Source organism: Caloenas nicobarica, chromosome 3 (assembly GCF_036013445.1).
Source record: "Caloenas nicobarica isolate bCalNic1 chromosome 3, bCalNic1.hap1, whole genome shotgun sequence".
In the NCBI taxonomy this organism is placed as follows: Eukaryota; Metazoa; Chordata; class Aves; order Columbiformes; family Columbidae; genus Caloenas; species Caloenas nicobarica.
This window is the reverse complement of record NC_088247.1, coordinates 88798757-88814895: the sequence shown is the minus strand read 5'-3', so window position 1 is coordinate 88814895 and position 16139 is coordinate 88798757. Positions and strand designations below refer to the sequence as shown.

The 16139-nt window shown below is 45.4% G+C and overlaps 1 protein-coding gene across 1 annotated transcript in view; it reads left to right on the top strand.

The window, feature by feature from the left end:
• The window catches only part of MDGA1 (MAM domain containing glycosylphosphatidylinositol anchor 1), a 142963-nt gene that overhangs the window by 68161 nt on the left and 58663 nt on the right, over window positions 1-16139 (top strand). Inside the window, exon 8 of the mRNA XM_065631965.1 lies at window positions 551-844. Coding sequence (XP_065488037.1) covers window positions 551-844 — 294 coding nt within the window. The remainder of the gene's footprint in view (window positions 1-550; window positions 845-16139) is intronic.

The following is a 16139-nucleotide window of genomic DNA, read 5'->3' as shown; positions in this document are numbered from 1 at the left end:
TGCTTAACAGAGCTGGCTCCTTGCTGTGGGTTAGGAGCGAACAGAGATCCTGGATGTCTGATAAGGTTGGAGATGTGATCTACAAGCACTAATCCTATATATCTTGGTTTCAGTCTGACCTGTGTAAGGGAACTAGATGCCTTGGCAAATACAATTTCTATTTCTTGGCCAAAAGACTGCAGTGCCATTTGGAAATTTGCTGACCAGAAATGGATCAAATAAGCTTTTACCTGTGGGTTCATCTGTGCTAGCTCTGCTGCTGGAAAGCATTTTGCAAACGGAGGGGTGGGAGCTGGAAGAATGTCCCAGTACAGCTGGTACTTGCTGTTGGCATCGAGATAACATTGCTAAATCTTCCTTGGTACCCCACAGCTCCAGACATCATGTAGGATGACTTACATGAGCAGTATGTTCCCATAGGAGTTGCACTGTGTCAAATGGAAACCTTTGCGCTTCAGGGCTGGTGTGACCTGAACATAAGCATCTCGAGAGTGTTCCTTGCTTGCTGGATACTAAGTGTAAAATGATTCCTTTCTTGTCTCCCTTTTAGTGCCACCAACCATCAGTGTCCCTAAGGGTCAGTCCACCATCACCGTCCGGGAGGGCTCCAGGGCTGAGCTGCAGTGTGAGGTTCGAGGGAAGCCCAAGCCACCCATCATCTGGTCCCGGGTAGATAAGGAAACCCCCATGCCTTCAGGAATGATGACGATGGAGACATACGATGGGAAGCTGCGCCTGGAGAGTGTGAGCCGAGAAATGAGCGGGACCTATAAGTGTCAGACAGCCAGGTACAATGGCTTTAACATCAGACCCCGAGAAGCCTTGGTGCAGCTCAACGTGCAGTGTGAGTACAACCATACAGTACTGGAGCACCTGTCTGAATGCCTGTGTGCACAAAAGCCTGTGAGCTGAGCGGGGCTGACACGCATAGTGCTGCTTTCATGCAGAGTTGACCTTTCTTACTGGGCTGAACAGACACGTCTCTTTTGTCTGGAGACCTTTGAACAGCTTGTGTTTAATTGCCTTGGCTACACAAGGCTGAGGACAGGATATACTGTATGGCCAGTGTGTTGCAAGTGGAAGGGAGAGGTGTTGTGTGTGTTTGTACGTAATGCTTTCCTTTCCCCTACCAGTGAATGAGTGCAGAACAACAGCTTTACAGGTGTGTGTTTGTGTGTATTACACATGTGTAAAATACCTTCAGGGTATGTTAGTAGGATTGTAAGGTCAAGCACTTACAAAGTAGTGAATGAATGGTAATTATACCATTTCCAGCCCACAACCTTTTCTTCAACTTAGTTACCCCAGCTGTTATTTCTCAACATGCCTGAACCATTTTTCTTGAAAAGCAGTGTTATGCAGACCCTAGTATGGATGGCATCATCCCAAATGGTTTCCATGCAGTACAGATGTGAGTAACGGAAAACTGATTCTTAGCATGTGGTGTATCGGGTGATTTCAGCGATGGGTGATGCTCTCAGCCCCGCTTGAAGGTGATACCTGTTCGTAAAGGTGAATGTAGAGGGAGGGATGCTGCTGGTGTCCGCATTGGGTTACTTTCTCCATTCTTTCCCTTCAGCGGTTTCTCCCTCCAGAGAAGTGAGTGCCTGCTCAGCTCCCATGCTGTTGAGGTGTGTTTTGATGCATGGGGGTCTGTGCTCTCTCCTTCAAGACTTTGACTCAGACATGGAGAAGGCAGCTGGGTTAAATGCCATGGTCTGGAAGGAGCTGCGGCTATAGGAACAGCCCTTCCTGCAGACCTCATCCCATTGGGATAACGCGATGGCTGAACTCCTGCAGAGTCCTCTGAGCAGCGCGGATCTGGCAGGTGTGGGATAGGTAGGGAGCAGGTTAATTTTCACCTGGGCACACTGCCTCTGGGCTGCGACTGACGAGCCTCCAAGCACAGCACAGCAGTGCTCATTAGACATGTTGCAATGCTCCTCCCAGGCTGGCTCCCTGGAAAGAAGAGAAGTGGGATGGGAGCAGACAACCTGGTTGAAGCCAACCAGGCACTATGCTCACAGATGTGAGCTGCTGCGAATGCAGCGGTAATGAAGGTGTGTGAAAACCTGCAGGCACTTTGAGTATTCAAAGATCCTCTTTTAAAATTATGTCTGTTCATTCAGGAGCATGGCAGGAATTAAATTATAGGATGGGGACAGAGAAATGTGTGCAGATTTCCACGCAGGTAAGTGTGTATGGAGAAGCTTCCCTTAAGCAGGGTAGAAATGTGCATCTTAGTTTAAGCTGTTTTGGAAGGTGGGCTGTGTCAGGCATATGGGGCATGGCAGGACATGGCAGGAGGGGTGACTGCTGGTCCCTCCAGGAACTGATGGGGGATGCAGCAAAATGTCACTCTGGAGCAAAGAACCTGCTGGTGTCCCATTTGGTGTTGGTATTTGAAAGCTGTGTGGTTGTCGCTGACCCTCTTCGCCCCTGCAGAGGGAGCAGCAGTGCTGAACCTGTGATGAATTCAGGTTTACTAGGTGGTCTGGAGGTTGATCATAGCCCTGAATCTTGGGCAGGACATGATTCCCCACACAAGAAAGATGGTAGGTATGAGCCAGAATGTGTTCTGGGGCAGAGCCTTTGATGTGACCCACAAGAAGGCAAGGATGTGATGAGCTCCTGTGTAAAGAGCAACTTAAGATACTCTTCCTACAGCTCTTCCCAAGTCCAAGCAATACTTTATTGTGATCTTGCCCAAGTGACGGTGGCATAGTCCGTGCAGCAACCCACCCAAATGGCCCTCTTCTCTTTTCCATCAGTTCTGTGCACCCTTAGTTGGAGCTGGGCGCGTACTGAGTGTTTGTGCACCTGCGCTGCTGCCTCCTCCCCGGACACTGTGGAAGGAGCTTACGGTGGCACTGCCTGTTCTGTGCCTGAGCAGACAGCTTTGGTTTTGGGACTGTCAATTTGCTTCTTCCATCAGCATGAAAAACAAGCTGCGAACCAAGAAAGTAGGGCAAGAATTGCCCTTGTTTCCTTTATAGGCTCCCTGCTTTCCCCTCACACACACACACAAAAACCCAGCAAACACCACAGTCCCTGTTTATCACTCTCCTCCTTGTCTGCACATCTGGAAGGAGGTGGGTGCCACCGCGGGGGCCGCTGTGGTTAACTGAAACGCCGCTCTCCCGCGTGGCTAGCTCATTAGTCTGGTGGCATGCTCTGGAATTCTCATCGTGTCGGAAATGGGGATCGTGTGGCTTCTGCAGCCTCCGTGATGAACGCTCCCCCCGCCTCTCCTAGCCCCTGATTCCCAGAGGACACCCCATTTTTAGGTGGGGGTGTGTGCCCGCACAGGCGTGCGTGCAGGGGTGTGTGTGCAGGCAGGCGTGCCTGGTCATGTGTCGGTGTGAGCTCCTTTTGAACCGGCTCGCTCGAGGGAAGAGCGAATTCTGGGTGATAATGTGGTTGTTTCTCTGATTTGCTCCAAAGCTAAAGTTGCAAAATCAATACAGCAGATCCGATTAGACGTCAGAAGCTGTTTCTGTGTTTCTCTTTTCTTTTTCTCCCCTCACCCTCATGCATATAGTGCTGTATTGTGACAAACTAACACAGAAATAGGCTTTGCCAACTGCACTGCAGTTGTGGAAAGAGAATGAGAAGGAAAAAAAAAGAAAAAAAAGTATTTGGGCTTTTTTTTTTGTATTTTGCAAGCAGAAAAAGTTGCTCTTCTTTTATCTTCTGAGCTGTAATTGTCTGTTGTCAGCTCTGTGACAGGCCGGATGGTCTGTTCCCTGGACTTCTTGGTCTGAACTGTAGAGCTCTGGAAGATAAATAAGTTCATGAAAGTCCTTGCAGCCTTATAGCTCTGTGGTTAGGATATATTGGTTATATACTGGTTAGAGTGAAAAACTGGGCTTGTCAGAACTGCTGGGAATCTGGGTCCCACTTGGAGTGACAGTGTCTTGTCTTTTCTTGTAACTTCAAACTAGGAATAAAACTGACCCATCTTTTCAAGGATTCGTGAGGTATAATGAACATAGCACTTTGAAATCTTGAAATAAAAATAGTGATGGAAGGTCAGAGTGCTGTTGTTAATGGTATGTGTTATTGCTAATGCTGTTGTCAAGGGTTTTTTCAGAACTAGGTATTCGCTCAAGAAAAATCCCAGCAGAAAAATGAATCCTCTGCAGAGGTGGGTTTAAAAATCAAGGCTGGGTCACCCTGTGTAGGTGAGATAGTGTAAGGCTGTAGAAGACACACTGGGCTTGAAAATGTGCAGCACTCTGGGTTTTGGAGTACAAATTGTCATTTGAATCAAAACATATGAAAGGAGGAAAGAAAGTATATGTGTGTGGATCAGTGAGCAGGATACTACCTAGATACAAATTTAGCAAGTACATAACTCATTGCAAAAAGTATATTAGCCATGTATCCTAAAAGCCTGGTCAAAATAGGATTTCTGTGAATTACAAAGATTAGTAGTGACTCTAAACTCTAGCTGTTGCTAGAACTGAACTTTGAGATAACTGTCTTATCATGGTGAATATTACATTTACTCTGTTAGAGCCCCATATAACAGTGTGGTGTAAATTGCAATCCTAGTACGTTATCCTGTCTGAATGATACGGTGTCAACTCTGATGCTTCGTCAATCCTGAACAGCATGTCATAAACTACTGGACAACCCAGAGTCCAGCTCAAGCCTGCCCTCCTCATCCCGCCTAATCCTTGATACATCTACTCCAGTATTTTCCCACAGACACATTTATCCTCCCTCACAGCACTCACTACTTGCTGTCTCTGGCCCTTGCTCGATCACTTGAATGGGTTCTCCCTCTCTGGATAACCACCAAAGCCTGGTAGCAGAGCACCCCTGTCTCCTCTATTGAGAGTTGTTAATTACTTCACCAAATTCTGATGGTTGGATAAGCAGGCCTTTGCTCATGCCATTTTTGACTTTGGCAGAAGTCTTGACATCTCTAAGTGCCCAAATAAAGGAATGAAGAAGGAAGAGGGATATTTACGTAGGGTTGGCCTTGTTTTGGAGAGTCAGTTCTGAAAGATGATCCTGTTTCTCATCTTTGGGTCACAGACCTGGTCAGATTTTGTCAAGAGGAAAGACTAGAAAAGGAATTAGCCTTAATGTCTCCTTCCCTGGAATAACATAGCCTGCAAATTTGTCCCCTTCTGGATCCAAAATAGTAGTCCACAATCGTCTGGGATTTACCTCCAAAGGATTAGGCTTATTGCCCTTAGGTAGCATTTTGCCACATTAAGCAGCAGGTGTATTATTGTGTTTTATCTTCTAAGTATAGTGAATATGAGGTGTGATCAGGAAAGCAGACTGACAGTCACTTTGGAAGGGCAGTTAATGTGGTTAACAGGACTTCAGGAGACATTGCATAGTCCTAGACATAGGTATTGCTATAGGGCCAGTGACCAGCGGGTCTGGTTCTGCCCAGACCTGGAAGGCAACCAGAATATGTCCTGCTGGGGCATCTGTTGCCCTTGTCATTTAAACTAATGTTCAAGTGGGCACAGTTATGTTTTCCTATTCAAGCTCACATGCTGGCAAATGTTATTGCTGGTCACATGCTGTTGACTTGTTCCTCCTTAAAATCCTGCTGAACCCATTGGCAATGCTGTACATCAGGTGAGCAATAGTCAACATCAATTTCTCCCATTATCTATCCTGTTTTCCCAAAAATAAGACAGAGTCTTATATCAATTTTTGCTCCAAAACTTATTACTTTTTTACATGTATAGCTGCCTGGACACTACTTAAATTGCCTTTTTAATGGACTGTAACTAGGGCTTATTTTCGGAGTAGGGCTTATACTTCGAGCATCCTCAAAAACCCTGAAAAATCATGCTAGGCCTTATTTTCGGGGTAGGTCTTAGTTTCAAGGAAACAGGGTATGTAGCAAACAGAAGAGCAGGGAGGAGGGGAAGGGGGTGATCCTGTAAATAAGTAAGAAGCATTGCTGGATCCACACAACTGGAAATGGAAATGCATTAAACTGTTTCAATCAGCTGTTGAAGCCATCACTCAATGTTGGTGCTCTTTGCTGGTTCTCTGTCGCCTCTGAAACATAAGCTTGGATATTAACTGCTCCATTAAAAGCACTCTTGAGACATGCTCCTGGCATGGAGATGGTTCTTCAGAGTGGCTAGGACTGGGTTTTGGCTCCTGAGAGCTCCCTGCAGCTCTCCTTTCCTATGTGAAGGGAGTCTGAGAGAAACGAGACTGTGGCCAGAGCTGACCCATATCTGTGACCGAGCTGGCTTATCTGTCTTGCTGCTTGGCCATGTGAGCGGGAGTATGGAGCCATCTGCTAAGAATTTTAGACTTGGCTGATTTCATTTCTGAGTGTATTTATTAATAGTGACTGTTGGTTTTTGTTTTTTTTTTTAAATTTTCCTCAGTGTAGTCCACCCTGACACCCTCCTTCAAGCTGAGGGGTGCAGTTCAGGAGCTAATTTGGGGGCAGAACGTGTCTTTTTTTTTTCCTACCCTTGCAGTGGCTGAGACTTTCCTGCCCTTTCATTTGTGCTTCAGGATCCCTGTTCTACATGGTACAGGTCTTGTTCCCAAGAGAGTGAAACCCCAGGTTCTCATACCAACCAGAGCTCTAGGGTGCTCTGGTTCGTTTTAAACCATCAGAGACTTAAGAATGAACAGATATTCTGGGGAAGGTGTGTCAGTATTCAAAGCCACGGGAAAACTGTGCCTTCTGCAAGTTCAGTGTTTGCAAACCTGGTGACTTTCATTAGCAAAAAGAAGAAAACCATTTGTAGTCAGGGTCATGATCTCGAACAGCCCCTCTGAACAAAGGCTGACCCAGTCTCTGGTCTCACTTTGATGGAAATCCTCCCTGTTTATCCCCTAATTCGTTGTATGGAGGTTCGCGTGACTAAGCTGAAAGTATACACGTTATTTCTGTGTTTTTATCAACACACAGAACCCCCTCGCTCCCTCTGATAAAAGCAGAGTGTTTTGTTCCTGATTGTCAACACACTTTCCGCTAGCAGTATTGTGGCTGGGATTAAGTTGCTTAGAGCTTGTATTAGTGCACGTAGCCCTGTCCTCAGCAATACGGCGTTAGGATTGCTCACTCCATTTCCCAGTGCCTGGGCTGCTAACAGCTAATTAGAGTTGTCAGTCTAAGGACAAGCTGAAGGAGGAATCAGTTTTACTCCGTCATGGCTGTAAACCCAAATGGCCACAGTTCTGAGCACAATAACAACCACAGAGGCTTAGCTGGCCTCAGATTTGTTTTAACAATTAACATAACTTGGTCCTGGCAGACAGAGGCTGTGACAGCACTTAACATCGGTTTTGGATTTGGTCTTGAGATGAGGTTGCACCAAATGTAGCTGAAAAGAGAATGGCTCCTGTTGGTCTAGGACTCGTTGTCCATACCTTCCTGCCAACCTCATGGCATTAAGGGGCAGGTAGTCTGACATGCTAAGGATGCTTAGGTAAAACCACCTTCTTTGTAACGAACTTCATGTTTGTGGAGCAAAGCCCCAGGACTCCCAGTGCCGCCTTTTTTGTAGCATTTAGCATATACAGATTTGAACGAAAATGTCTTTCATGGGGTGAAGTGATTGTATCAGTTTGGGCTGGCCTTGATTTTTCCCCTCAGTGTGTAGTAGTTAAGACTTGCTGTGCAGGACCCTGGTCTCTTCTCTGTTTGCTGTGTTGTGTGAAAGGTTCCCACATACTGCCACTCACTGAGATTTTCTTGGGAAGTCTCTCTTGCATCCTGACAGCTTTTCCGATTTACCTCTTTGATTGAAATTGGTCTGACAGAGCATGTCTGCACGCTGTGGTGGCCAGGAGATATAGGAGACTTGAGACATAAAGCAAAAGGTCCAGATGGCAGGGAGAATTCACCGGAGCAGTGGAGGCTGGGGAGCAGATTTTGCAAAGCTGGCGTGTTCGTGCACCACACGTCAGATGCAAAGTACCAGGAGGCCTCCTCGCTGTGCCCTGGGTAAATGACCACGAAAGAGAGGATGATACCCAGATATGTGCATCACAAAGGTGGGCAGCCCTCCTTAAAGAGGGGACCTGGGTCTGCTACATGAGATGGCAGCCTGCCTGTACTGCTGTTCAGCCTTTGTGCAGCTTATTGCTCATCTCTAAACACCTCTGTGATTGTAATGATAGGCTGAGTGAAAGCTTCTGTGAGAGCTCCTCGCCTAGAGAGATGAATTTGTTTGTTCAGAAGAGGACTGGTTTAAATCAGCTAATCCATTTCTCAGATATTGTCGGGAGAAACAAATACACTTTACATAAGCTGCCATTATCCTGGTTTTTGGCCAGACTCTTCAGGAAGAGCAACTTAATTTTATCAAGAGAGAGAGAGATCGAAGCTATCCAGTTTTGTCAGGAAAGACAGGGGCTGTATAGACCCAGTGAATAGCAGACAGTCTTGGTCATCTCGCTGTGGACAGCTGCTCACCTACCGTGACCCCTTTCATGGCTGAACACCACATCTTGCACTGTCCTAATTCAGACATTCCTTTTAAGGCTTCCCTGCCATGGCAGCTATTTTCCCTGTAGGACCTAGCTATATATCAACTTGTTGGGATAAAAAGCAACTCCAGAATCCTCTCAAATGCTTTGTGCTGGGCATCCCACAAGGCTGTGCATGTCTGGGTCTCGCCCAAGCGTGCCTTTGTCTTTAAGCCACGGGAGCACACTGCTGCTGAATTACTGTCAGACACTTTCCTGGTGCTTCCCATCTTGCCGTTCTGAAGAAACTGCTTTGTTTTTGAGCCCTGTTGTTGTTGTCTGAGTTTAGGGCCATAGGTGAAACAACTTGTATCAAAGATCTCTGAACTGTTGTACAGCTGGTGGTACCCAGACTCCATCAAGGCAGGTTGGCTGGAGGGAAAGGTTGTCCTGGCTCTGCTTCTGTTTGTATAGGGATGCAGCACAGGTTTCCATCTAGCATACACTATGAGTACTTCTGTCATGTACTTACCTCCAGTCAGCAGGTCAGAGATGATGAGCTTGGCACAGCAGCTGTCTCCAAGCTTTCTCTCTTGTTCTGTGCAGCACTGGTACGTGTTCAGAGGATGTGGAAACTGGGCCAACACAGAGAAATTGCTACGGATCCTGGAGCGTGAGGTGGTAGGATATTCCCTGCCAGAGGTGATGGACAGCACTGGAATGTGAGTTTATAGGGAATGTAGGAGGGAGAGGAGGAGATGGTACCTGCTTGTACAGGTTCAATGCAGTGGTCATATTTGAAAAAGAAAAGTCTCAATTTTGGGCCTTTAGACTGCAGAAGACAGAAGAGGAAGGGGAAGGTTTGTATATGTGTTCTAGCAAAAGTCTGCCACTGACACGTGAGCAGAGTAGGTTTGGGAAGGATTGTGCTATACGTGGTAACACTGGCATCAGGAGACATGAGGCAAGGGAGGTGGTAGATGGAGGGAGTTAGAAAACTGCTGTCAGTTCTCATGTTTTAAGGCTGGGGTCTCAAGACAAGAAAAGAGGGAATGCCCTGTCCCTATCAAATTTTGCCTCTTAGTGACCAGGAAATAAGCATGCTGAGTGCCCAGCTGTGGGGAGAGAGATGCCATGGACCAGGACTCACTGGGGGAACCGGGAAGACACCAAGCTGGCAAAAAAAACGAGTTCATTTTCTCATTATTAACTCTCAGGCTCTGCACAATAGCCTGAGGCACAGAGAGATGCAAACATCTGCCCATACCTGCAGGGGTGCATCAGACATCAGACCTAACACAGGACCTGTGCCAGGGAAGTAGAGGCTCTTTTCCCCCAGCCTATTTCCCAGAGGTGGTGCCATGGCAGTGTGGTGCCATGGCATTGTGCCTATGCCTTTGCTTTTCTCTCATGATTTCTGGGCCATAAACCATGTCAAGCAGCACCTATGAGGGTGCAGGAGCAGGGTCCTGTGCTATCCTGTATTTACTCTGTGTGCCCTGGGACTGGAGCAGGGCTATTTTCTCCTGCCCCACTGGAGGACTGTGGCAGGCACGTGGAGGCAACTCACAGAATAGCGATCCTACTTTTGAGGAGGGGGCTCATGCAGGGAAGACCCTGAGTCACTCCTGATATGAACAGGAGCCCTAGTAGGAAACTGAGCATCTGAGGAGGCTTCTGAATTTTAATTAGATTTGATCATCCTGACCCTGGGCTCTGAAACAGCATCAATTATGTTTACTTGTATAGGGAAACTGTTTGAAAGGGAACTAAATTTCAGAGGTGCTCAAGCTTCTCTACATCCCAGCAGGTCTTCCTGCTGTCAGTTCCATTCTGGGAGACTGTACTGGAAGGCCAAGCATTTAGTTTTCAGGAAGGGCATATGGGCCTTTTGGAGCTTTCTGTAGGAAAACAACTGTTCAGTTACTAGTTTGTGCTTTTCTATTTGGACCAGTCTCTGAGAAAGAAACTATTTTTTTCTTTGAAGCCAGGAAATAGTGTTTTCTCAATGAGCAGAGATCACATTTCCAACATGCACACCTCTCACCCTGTTCTGCTTCATATAGTTCCTGATTTCCATTTCTCTTTGCCTCTCTATTGCAAACAAAAATAAGCATGTGTGTGCACACACTCCTACCTTATCTCAGCTTTTCCTTCTGATTCAAATTTAATTGGCCTCCAGGACTTGAGATAAAACAGTTGGTTTTCTTTTATGAACCCAGCGATGAACTTGCAAAACTCTCATTGGTCCCAGGAATTGACAGACGTGCTTAAATTTCCTAGTTGCATGCAGACCTGTTGCATTTTGTGTGATTTTGGAGTCCTTGTTTCTAGGGTCATTTGTGATCACAGGCAACCATGGAAATTTTTCATTACTGCTGACTGGGAGGAAGCTGACTTCTGAGACTGTTTGCTTGTTTGCCAAGCTGCAAGGGGATGAATGGGATGTAGCAGGCTGAAAATGACTCAATTTCTATGGGTAAGAAGCGTCTGGGGTAAATCCCTGCTGGCTAAAGAAAGAATGGTAACTGAAGGCCATTCCAGCTGAGCCTTTGTAGGCTCTTGATCTGTTGTGACCTGCTCTCATGTCTGAAGAACTGAGTGCTGTAAATCTCCTCTGTTGCAATATGCTACAACTCTGGGCCCAACTCAGCCAAGCCTTTGATGGGAGGAATCAGCTGAGTGCCAAAATTAACAGGGGTTCCCGACAGTGGCTGTGATTGAGGTCAACAGAACAATAAATAATAGTGGCATTTGCGTGGAACAGGGATTTTTCCTTACCAAGTGCTGATTGCAAAGAGATATTTTACTGTCCTAATCATAAGCTAGAATGCAGTAGCTAATAACAACTTAATGCAATATAGATGGGCTTAATAGTGCTAGGCCTGCTGGGGTTTTCTGAGCAGTTCATAGCTTATGCATAATACAGGCCCTTTAGCCAACATCTTGCTATGCTGTAAAATGGGGAACTGGGGCTTGAGGGAAAAGGAGCAGCCCTCCATCTAAGGTGGTTTGCTGGAAAGAGCATAATGGGTCTAAAGGGACGAGAAGATGATGGCAGTGGGCTGGGTTGGAGGAAAACAGAGCAACACTCAAAATGGGTTTGTGTGGTTTGGGGATTTTTCTCTTCCCCTTGGGCTGCTTGTAATGAGACCTTGCTAAAGTCCAAGTTTATGCCTGGAAATGGGTGAGTTTTCATTGCGATTAGCTTTCTAGGAACCAGCTCACATGTATAAATGAAAAGATGCAAATGAAACCACCTACAAGTTTTAAAGAGAGGACGAAAGATGGTTGGGTTTTGTGGTGGTGTTTGGTTTTTATTTTTAACCATTTGGAAACGCTTATGTGCTTCAGTCCACCTACCCAAAATGCTGGGACTTCAGCTTCCTGATCATTGTGAGAAAGCAAAAGCTCTTTGAATCTCCTTCTAACCATTTTGTGCTGTTTGTCTAGACAGGAGAGTTAGTTATATACCAAGCATAGTCTCTCTTACTAGTGGAGCTGAGGAACAAGGTGAGTTTACCTTTGTGGGTATAAACTTGGATTATTTGTACATCCTCAGTGCAGCATCTACTCACAGACCAAAGTGACAGAGAATTCAGTGTGTGCATCAGTAAGTTGTACCAGCATTTTTTTTCTCTCGTGGTTCAGTTGTCATGACTTAATCTAAGCCTGTCTCATTTCAGTTTCCAGCTACAAGCACTGTTTATGCCTTTGTCTTCTCGCATAAAGAGCTATTTGTTATCAGCAGTCTCTTCCTTGTGTAGTCTCAGACACTGGAACAAGTAATTTCGTAGCTTTTTTTTTCACTATGCAATCCAGAAAGAGTCTCTTTAGCCATTCACTGCAAGGCATGTTTTCCAGCCCTTGATTCATGTTTATAGCCCTCTTCTCAGGTTTGTGTATTTTTTTGTTGTTTGTTCTGGATTTGGTTTTGTTTGTTTGGTTTGGTTTTGTTGTTTGGTTGGGGTTTTTTTTTGTTGTGGTTGATTGGATGGTTTTTGGGTTTGTTTTTGTTTTTTTACATTGTTCTGGCAGTGTGGTCACCTGGATTAAAAAAGTTTCAAAAATCGTCTCACCAATGCAGATGCAGAGGTGATGTCCGTCTCACACTACATGTAGTAAGCTTTGGCTTAATCATTCAAGGATTTGGACATCTTTGGACCACAGAATTAAGCTGAAAGCTGATGTTCACTGGGTTACATCAACTCGGGATCCTCTTGGAGTCATGGTCTCTTTCCTAACAAGAGTGACTCATTCTTTCCTAGACATTTTTTTTCCAGTTCTTTACATTATCTGAGGTAAATTGAATGCTGTTACCATAAGCCCATTCCATTATGCAGGCCGAGTTCTCCTGTGTGAGATATCTCTCTAGTGTGTTATTTACTGCTGCCTATTTTGTGTCCTCTGCAGATGTTAGTATCTTATCCCGACAGGGGCACTTAAGGATGGTTACTGTCAGTTATCACACATTAAAGTGCTCTCCCTTTGTGTGGGAGGGAAGGAAGCAAAGCACAAGCCCCATCCCCAGTTGCAAAAGGATGTAGAGTTATTCAGGCACCAAAGGTGGTTCTTTGTGATGTTGGCTACACAGCCTGAACCGTGGACTTTATAATTTATGTGCTTTAGCTGTGCCAGCCTGCTGGCTGGGTCTTTGACCTTGAAGAAGATATGAAATAGCATCAGTTTAAGAGGTTCGTATGGGAACTCACTAGAGAAGGCTTCCTAGAAAAAGTCTTCCCTCTCACTAGAGAGATCTCAGTGGTGCGTGCACCCATTTAAAATTTCTTTTTGAACTCTTTCAGTTAATGTGGTTTTAATCTGTTTAATGTGGGCTACATTTGAATAGCATTACATCTTCAATTAGTCTGTCGTGTGGAAGCAAGCCAGGATCTTTCCAGTGCTTGAGGATGTTATGACAAGATAGTTACTTTTCTTGTTGCTTTCTCAAACACTACCCAGTTTGTCTGCCAAGGACCCATAAAACTATATTAATCATCATTCATTTTTTAACTTGTAAAGTTGCATCCCACATTCATCTTCCATGAGGTTGTTTTTTGGGGTTTTTTTCCCTATGGAAACAGTAAGGAATAAAAAGGTTTATTGCTGTCTGTTCTGAGGTCTCCTCTGCTTACATTGACCCAATTGGTTCATGTTTGTACTCCTATAGGCAATACATGCATGGAGGGTACAGAATAATTTTATCTTCTCTGGTGTTTGCAAGATGCTATAATAAACTTCCCCTCAAAAACCTGGCTAGATGAAGTTTTCCCCATCTTCTCTTACTTTCTATGGCATTTTTAAGGTTTTTATGATCTCTTATTCTACCATTTTTGCACTGATTAATTCAGCTCAAGGTACGCAAATCCAGCTAGAGTCTCACAAACAGGACATAGAGAAGCCCGTCCTTCCATCATCTCTGGTTTTTATCACAGATTTAGCCACAGATATCACAGATATTCCCAGATTTAAGTCCGCATAGGTTCTTTCCAGAGCAGTACACAGAATTATAATTCTCTCTGCCCATCACAGTGGCATGGCTCAGCAAACGTTGCTGAAACTTGTTTAAAACATCCTTTTCACCCAGAGTATCTGATGCTGGCAGGTGTTATTATGTGTCATGGAGAGGCCAAAAGGAGCAGGATGCCACATTACAGTGTGTGCTGCTGCAACCCCTCGGGCTGATAATTGCTGATGGACTGACTCAGGCCAGGATCCACTTTCAGATCTTGATGCAATGAATGAGAATGAGGAAGGTAGTGGCCTTATTTCCTGCGCCCCACAAGAGTCAGGAATGTACATGAACAACAAAAATTTTATGGAACCAGCTTCAGGCATTTGCCTGAAGTCTAGGCATCAGGAGAAGAAATGGAGTGTGTACTTCTCACTTGTCCTGCATTTGGCTTTTGCTGCAGCCTAAGTCCTCCTCAGTCAACACGGAAAAGTAGCTGTGTGAGATAGGCATGTGCCCACATTATGGGGATGCTGCTCCTCCAAATGGTTGCTGTAGTGCTGGCCCGGTTTGAGGTTAGCCACAGGAGCAGCCTGGAAAATAGGATGTCAGAGCAGATTTATCCAGTGAGCGGGACTGTTAATAAATTTCCCTCTCCTGGTCCAAGTCCAGAGGAGATGGGACAGAGCTCATAGCCAGATGGGGAGGTCGAGGGAGCAGGCTGCTGTCCTTGAATGATTGCCAGTTCGGTCATTGGCCTCCTTCCCATGCCCTCTGCTGCAAAGCAGACCCCCAGCTCCAGAGGGTGATTTCTGGAAGCCTGCAACACCTGCGGCTGTCAGAAGTGACAGTACTCTTCCTAACGCAGGGAAAGATGAGAGCTGTGGGGCGGCCTCTGCTTCAGCAGCGGGGCTGGTGTGCTGCTTCTCTGGAAACACAGTGGCAATGCAGAGAGAAGACATGAGGCACCCAGTTGGGGAGCAGGTCCTCCACAGCTTGACTCCACGCACTTCTCCGAGACAAGTGGTATCATCCAGGCCTGAAGAAATGGGTCTTCCAAGTGCTCTGCTCTCTCCATAGGTGGTTACCAGTTTTGGGAATAAGATGTAAGGAGATGATTCTCTCTAACCAGCAAACCACTGAAGATACATTCATCATTCATGAAAAGCTATGACAGTTACTGATATGACAGATAAAGCTTTTTTTTTTTTTAATTAATTAAGGGGGGAGTTGGACACAGGCACTTATGAAATTCACACATTTTAAATGCATGCAAGCGACAGTGTGAAGGATGGAGAGGGAGAACAAGAGATGGTGGCTACTTGGCAGCTGGCTTTTTGGAGCTGGTCGCTATTCTGAAAGACCTCAGCTATTTCATCTGATGGACCGCCCAAACCTATCCTCATTTTTCCATCCTTCGTCCTTGAGTGATTTAATCTATCTTGATTCATCTGAAGATGATGATGACAATGACAAAGGGGTAACCATCCAGAGAGTGACAGCAAAAATGCTTACAGTAAAAAATGTTATTGTTTCTCCTTTCTCTATGCTATATCAACCGATCCTGTGTTTTTAAACTGCATGCATTTCTTAAGTTCCTGTATATACCACCCCCCTTGTTACATTAATTCATATGGGAAAAATTGCTTTGATATCTCTTGACGTCAGCTGCTTCATCTATGAGACTGAACATCTGCCATAAATCTTTTAGTTGGAGCATCGTTTCAGCCTCTTTCTGAACAGTTACGTTTTCATTGTTATCATCTTCCTCAGATGAATCAAAATCAATCAAGGGTGAAGGATGGAAAAATGGGGTAATGATGACAGCAGAGCAGGATATTAAATGGTTGGCAGCAGAACTCCAATGCAGCAGGTAGAGAAGTGATGGAGTGGTGTTTCTCTATGCTGAGTTCTTCCTCCTTACTCCAAATTCCCTACTAGGCCTGAAGGAGAAGCTGAGGAAGAGCCTGGTTTGTATGGGGAAGCTTGTCCTCTTTCCATTCTGCAGGTGAGTAGAGACCCACTGCATTAATTCTTCCTGGTCTAGCTTTGCCCCGTGTGTCCCTTTCGCTAACTAGTATAGACAAAAATTCAAAGTAAACACATTAAGGAGTGCTGGTTAATATTTGATTATCTTAATTGCCTTGGGTGGCCCTCTTTCCTCTACCAGTCTCTTTCTGGCTTGGATCTCTCTCATTTCCAGCTCTGACTCCACCAACCCATCATTAAAGCAGGTCTGATTTTTTTAATCAACATTTCTGCTTTTGGC